Source organism: Labeo rohita, unplaced genomic scaffold, assembly GCF_022985175.1.
Source record: "Labeo rohita strain BAU-BD-2019 unplaced genomic scaffold, IGBB_LRoh.1.0 scaffold_1385, whole genome shotgun sequence".
NCBI lineage: Eukaryota > Metazoa > Chordata > Actinopteri > Cypriniformes > Cyprinidae > Labeo > Labeo rohita.
This window is the reverse complement of record NW_026127544.1, coordinates 5,563-11,797: the sequence shown is the minus strand read 5'-3', so window position 1 is coordinate 11,797 and position 6,235 is coordinate 5,563. Positions and strand designations below refer to the sequence as shown.

At 35.9% G+C, this 6,235-nt stretch overlaps 1 protein-coding gene across 1 annotated transcript; it reads left to right on the top strand.

The window, feature by feature from the left end:
* The first annotated feature begins 4,211 nt into the window (after positions 1-4,211).
* On the top strand, positions 4,212-6,000 carry LOC127158201 (microfibril-associated glycoprotein 4-like). The gene is made up of 5 exons (XM_051101352.1): positions 4,212-4,255; positions 4,468-4,699; positions 5,001-5,097; positions 5,133-5,300; positions 5,499-6,000. Exons 1-5 carry the CDS (start codon positions 4,212-4,214, stop codon positions 5,750-5,752), a joined length of 795 nt encoding a protein of 264 aa, XP_050957309.1. The 3' UTR covers positions 5,753-6,000.
* Positions 6,001-6,235: the final 235 nt, after the last annotated feature.

Below are 6,235 nucleotides of genomic sequence, written 5' to 3'. Positions count from 1 at the left end.
CGGTCACTGGAGCTGATGTTATGTTTATAACAGCAGCGTCACACACGTTTCTGAAGCGGCTCTCCGCGCTGTTTCTGTAAAGATACACGTATACACCTCTTTTGATTAAATAAAGCCAAAATCTGTCCAAATCCCACCAAAATCCGTTGCCATGACTTATCGCAAGAGGAACAAATTCCCTTTTAGTCGCATAACATCGGTTAATGGAAACGTCGTCATTTCAAGGCAAATATTGGAGTGGGTGCTGCACATTTTAAAGAAGACTGTTTCCTGAACCTGGGAGAGTAGCCTACAATGCCAGCTATACACAAACGGTTAAGGCTATAAAGTGGGGCAATTCCAATGTTGCCAGGACAGTCCGGCACTTCTGACACACAGCCTGTAAGTACATTTTCATATTTAAAGAATTGACAATTCAAACGTGAGTTTTGCGCAGTGTAGCATAGTGCTTGTTCTTTGTCATTTCAACGATCACAAATGCAGACACAGTTTTATGTTTACGCAACGCTTTCCCTACTGGATGCAACAAATGCCTCGTTTATAATGGGTTATATTGTTTTTGCTTGCGGTATTCGGCCAATCACAACGCAACGGATAGCTGGCCAATCAGAGAACACCTCGCTTTTCAGAACGATCAGCTTTGTAAAAAGTGTTTCAGAAAGGCGCAGAGATGAGCAACAATAATGTACAGTATGTGAAAAAAAAATATTTTTTGAACATTAAACCACATAAACACATTGCACTACACCAAACACACAAAATAATGTTCTTTTTAGCAACATCATATGACTTCCTTAATTTTTAATTTTTATTTTTTTTGTGAGTTTCTTGGGTTTGTCGCAATCAGAGAAAAGCAATGTTGAAATGAATTTCCTTTTCAGTTCTTCTGAAGATGATAAAGCAGGGTGCCAAATGAACAAAAATTTGTCCTTTTATGGAATCGAACCCATGACTAATCTATGTCAGATAAACAGGAGGATTACAAATCACAAGCTTTTTTCTTCATGCTTTTCTGCACCAGCACAACCTCACAACCTTTTTTTTTTTTTAAATGGTCACCATTGGCACATTAAAATCTAAAGTCAACAGATTTTACTTACAGACCTACCAATTGCAGTGTAAAAATAACATTATGATGTTGCCATCTTTCTGAAGTCATTTTGAAGGCCCTGTATCTTGGCTTTACTAACGCTGCATTTTAAAATGAAATATATATATCAGCTTTAAATACATTTATTTAAAAATAAATCTATAATACTTCAGATAAAACACACATTTTAGTTGTGTCCCCTGGTTACCGTAACATAAGTTATTAAAAATACATGTAAAACACTTGTTTCTTCATATTAACGCTGTACGCTGGGCCCTATTTTACTTTTGTTGCCCTATTTTACTTTTTTTTTTTTTTTTTTTTTTTTTTAAATATGACCCCAAAACATGGTTAAGTAAACACAGAAACATACAAAACACTTTTTTTCTTTTTTTGTTTGTTATTATTATTTTTTGTATATTATGTCATAACCCGTCCTTTAGCCATAAACATAACCCTAACAAAAAACTCTGCAAACCACTAGATTTAAACAGAAACATGATTTGGCCTTTTCTACCAGTAAGGTCAGCTCAACACTCTTCACTATACACCCAGCAAAAAACAAACGAACAAACACAACAACAACAACAAAAAACATTTAATCATTTAAAAAAAATGTTTTTTTTTTTTTTTTTTGGAAGAATTACAACAAGCAAATGGCACCCATTCATTGCAATGGCCCTTGAAGAGTTTCAGAACATCTGATATGAAGATTTCAATTCATCATCAAAGTCATTGTTGTGCTTCAACTTCACCACACTAGCGATCTAGCAATGCTAAGACAATCTTGAATATCTTTTAGCGAGTCATGGTTCAGTCATCACAGAAGGAGAAGTTGGTTCATTTTGCAAACCGTTTTAAAAAATTATGACTTCACAATGCTTCATGCAAACTATAGTATGATAAATAAATTTAAACATAAAAAAAAAAAAATAAAAAAAAAAACAACAACAGCAAAACAACAGCAACAAAATTGTAGAAGGAATGGTCACATATGGGTGATTTCTTCCAGGAAGGATGAGGGACTAATTGAGCATGTGCAGTAGGCCTATTATCATCATCTGTAATATCATCACTGTAGCTCATTCCTGAATAAAGAAATAAGCCATGTTGCAACCATCCCCACTCTCCACTACCAGTTGGTCTGGATCTTATTTATAATATCAGTAGGAATCCACATGTTCAGCAGTTTCTCTTTAATTCTCTTGGTGATTATTCTTAATAACTATATTAAATTATGCAGAATATTTGAGATCATATCTGCATGATATGAGTGTGATGGTCTTTATCTCATGTTCATTTGCAATAAAATACCATGTGAGCTCCTACTTTTGCTATAGTAATGAACACAACTTGTGCATCTCACTGAAAGATAACCAGTGCATTTCAGTGTTAACATTATTGTGGTTAAGCACATAGTTTGCTTCGTACCTTCTGTTCAACAGCATTAACATCCAACAACAGCATGACACTGCAATGGTGTTCAATTATAGGCACCACCAAGTTAGTGTTTTTGTTGAATGTCTGTGTATCATAAAGTCATCAGGAAAAGACAGCAAACACCTTAAGCTAAGAAAATCTTTACATTCTGTTATAAATGAATGAACAATAAGGTTAGAAATTTTGTCCAACTTGAGACGGCACCGACGCCTCATGACTGTCACGTGTGGCATCAAAGTACCGCGATAGCGATTCGAGAGCAGCGACTGACTCAGCCGGCACAGTTTCTTCAGAGCGGCTGCAGGAGCTCTGATGACCACACGGCTGTTTCGCGATTGGCCAGATTCACCGCATGACAACGATCACGTGTGGTTCGGGTTTATACTAACATCCTCAAGTCCCATAATGCTGACAAATCTGTGCTTTTAGAACAGTAAAAGTGTTTTACCATAGTCACAATGTTAGATGGAGTCACATTTATCATAAAACACTGATAAAAGCATATATAACCCCACTTTATTAATATTTAAATAGAATATGTTTATGTTGATCGTTATTCTTGTTCAGATGGAGCTGTATTAAGCAGTATATGAAACGTGTTTCTGTTGCTCATGAAAACGCTTTTGAAAAGTATGTGTATTTGACAAATATTGCATTTAATTCACTTCATCTGTGATAGAGCATGCAAACAACGTGAGAGCTTTACTAACGAGAGCAGAAAGTGTCCGACTTGACCAAGCGGCAACCTCCCGGTCTCCCTCTTGAAGCCAGCACGGAAGTGACTAAAACGGGGAGTCAATCCTAGAGACTCCCCATGTTAAAATGCACGGTCACCGGAGCTGATGTTATGTTACTACCAGCAGCGTCGCACACGTTTCTGAAGCGGCTCTCCGCGCTGTTTCTGTAAAGATACACACATACGCCTCTTTCGATTAAATAAAGACAAAATCTGTCCAAATCCCACCAAAATCCGTTCCAATGTTGCCAGGACAGTCTGGCACTTCTGACACACAGCCTGTAAGTACATGTTCATATTTGAAGAATTTGCTACTGACTATTTAAATGTGAGTTTTGTGCAGTGTAGAGCAGTGCTTCTTGTTGTCGTTTCAACGATCACAAATGCAGACACAGTTTTATGTTTATGCGGCGTGACGCAAGACCCCAATTGATGCAACAAATGCCTCGTTTATAATGGGTTTAATTGTTTTTGCTTGAAGTATTCGGCCAATCACAATGCAACGGATAGCTGTCCAATCAGAGAATGCCTCGCTTTTCAGAACGATCAGCTTTGTAAAATTTTAAGTGTTTCAGAAAGGCGCAGAGATGAGCAACAATAATGTACAGTATGTGAAAAAAACAACTGTTTTTTGAACCTTAAACCGCATAAACACATTGCACTACACCAAACACACAAAATAATGTTCTTTTTAGCAACATCATATGACTTCTTTAATTTTTTATTTTTTTGGTGAGTTTCTTGGGTTTGTCGCAATCAGAGAACAGCAATGTTGAAATGAATTTCCTTTTCAGTTCTTCTGAAGATGATAAAGCAGGTTGCCAAATGAACAAAAACTTGTCCTTTTATGAAATCAAACCCATGACTAATCTATGAAGATTTGTAGTTTTTTTTTTAATTTTCAGATAAACAGGAGGATCCTGACAATCAGAAAGATACTTAAAAATGCATCCGTCGTCTGAACTTTCACAAGATTCTCAGCACATACGGTGAGTTTGATTCTGGTCATTTTGAAAATGGTGTTTCTTTCTTCAGAAAATGACAGAATGGAGTGATTGTATTTGTCTGAACTGTATTTCAGGTGCACTTGATCCTCTGAGCTGGACGTCTGAAGCGATGATCACAAACATAATTGTGTATAGTTATAATAGTTTGTATATGTGAGAATGTGAGTGTGATTTTGTCAGATGTCAAACATCAGGCTCAGAGTTTTTGTGTCTCAGGTGTTGCTGTGTTTGTCTGCGCTGTTTCCTGTTGTCTTGATGGGCACTGATGAGGTGCAGTCAGATTGTTTTCGTGTCAAAGACTGCTCTGACATTTATGAAGGTGGACATACTACCAGTGGCGTGTACACCATCACCACAGTAGATGGACCGGTGCAGATCTACTTTGAGATGGTCTCCGACGGAGAAAATGACCAAGGACACTGGACGGTATGTATTTCAATGTGTTTTATCTTGCAAAGGATATTTTATTATCAGATGCACCCCAGTGTAAATGACAACATGATTTCTAATAGACTATTATTCAGATAGTTGGTCAATTCTTTTATTTGCACTCTTTATACATGTTGGAAAACAGTCATTGAAATCACTCAGAAATCACACAACAGAATTTACATTTGTTGCTAAACAAAGCTTGTCAAAGGTTGAACACCTTAAACATATTTTTAAAAGATGAATGATGTGAAATGATGTGTGTGTGAAAGCGACGAATGATTTCTGAATGTTTCAGGTGTTTCTCAGGCGAATGGACGGAAAAGTGAATTTCAATAGGCCGTGGGACAGTTATAAAAATGGTTTTTATTTTTATGTATGTACTTATGTACTGAGTTATTAAACCAGTTTTGGTTTATGTTTTTTATAGGTGTAGAGTTTCTTCACCAACTCACACGCAGATATCGGTATAAACTCAGAGTAGATTTGGAGGACTTTGAAGGGCAAAAAGCTTACGCCGTGTACGAGTCCTTCTCTGTGGACTCTGAGGCTAATGGGTACAAACTGCATGTGAGTAGCTTTGTAGATGGAGGAGCAGGTAAAACAAACTACAAATGGTTTCTTATTCCATAATAAAGAATTTAAGCAATTGAAATTATATAAATGATGGAGTTGATTTAAAAGGATTTTTAAACTATAATGTTTAAACTAATGCTTATAATAAAACCTATATTATTTATTTTAAATCAGATCCAAATGAAAGTGTCTTTATAAAAGAAGTTTCTCCTTTCTGCAGGTGACTCTTTGTATTATCACAATGAAATGAAGTTCTCCACGTTTGACAAAGACCAAGACCGTGCAGGAGACAACTGTGCTCTGAAATATCAAGGAGCATTTTGGTACAACAAATGTTATTACACAAACCCCACTGGTGACTATATGTGGGAGAAAGAAGGGAAGGGAAAAAATACTGGAGCCACTTGGTACTACTGGAAGAACAACTGGAATTCTCTGAAGTCCATCACCATGAAGATCAGACGTGTAAAGTAGAAAATATTTCAAAACATGAAGAAACCTCAAATATGAAATAGCGTCACTCACATTGTCTTGTATGAAAAAAGAAAGAAATATAGATAGATAGATAGATAGATAGATAGAATTTAACATTTTGAATTCAAAAAGAAGTTGAAAAATACTTTGTTATTTTAAATAATAATGTGTTGAAATTGGGTTCACAAGCTTTTTTTTTTAAGCTTTTCTGCACCAGCACAACCTCTGTGTCCCACTGCAGCAACTAAAATGACATCTGACTGATGCAATAAAAGTTTATTATCAAAGCAATATGTTGTTGTTGTTGTTGTTTTTGCATTGTATTAACCTTATGTTAACAAGTTTTTTTTTTTTTTTTTTTTTTTTTTTTTTTTAAGTAAGATCCTTAAAGCTATCCATCCACTAGAAAAATGATTCCTGGTTAGGGATGCACCAATCTATCAGCCAATAATCAGTACTGGCCAATAAAAACAATTATCTGCT

What these genes read in the sequence shown, in the direction of transcription:
- LOC127158201 (XM_051101352.1), top strand. Translation starts at nt 4,212, where the DNA reads ATGCATCCGTCGTCTGAACTTTCACAAGATTCTCAGCACATACG. An exon ending in TGTATGTACTTATGTACTGA is followed by an intron (nt 5,098 to 5,132) that starts GTTATTAAACCA and finishes TGTTTTTTATAG; the next exon opens with GTGTAGAGTTTCTTCACCAA. An exon ending in CTTTGTAGATGGAGGAGCAG is followed by an intron (nt 5,301 to 5,498) that starts GTAAAACAAACT and finishes TCCTTTCTGCAG; the next exon opens with GTGACTCTTTGTATTATCAC.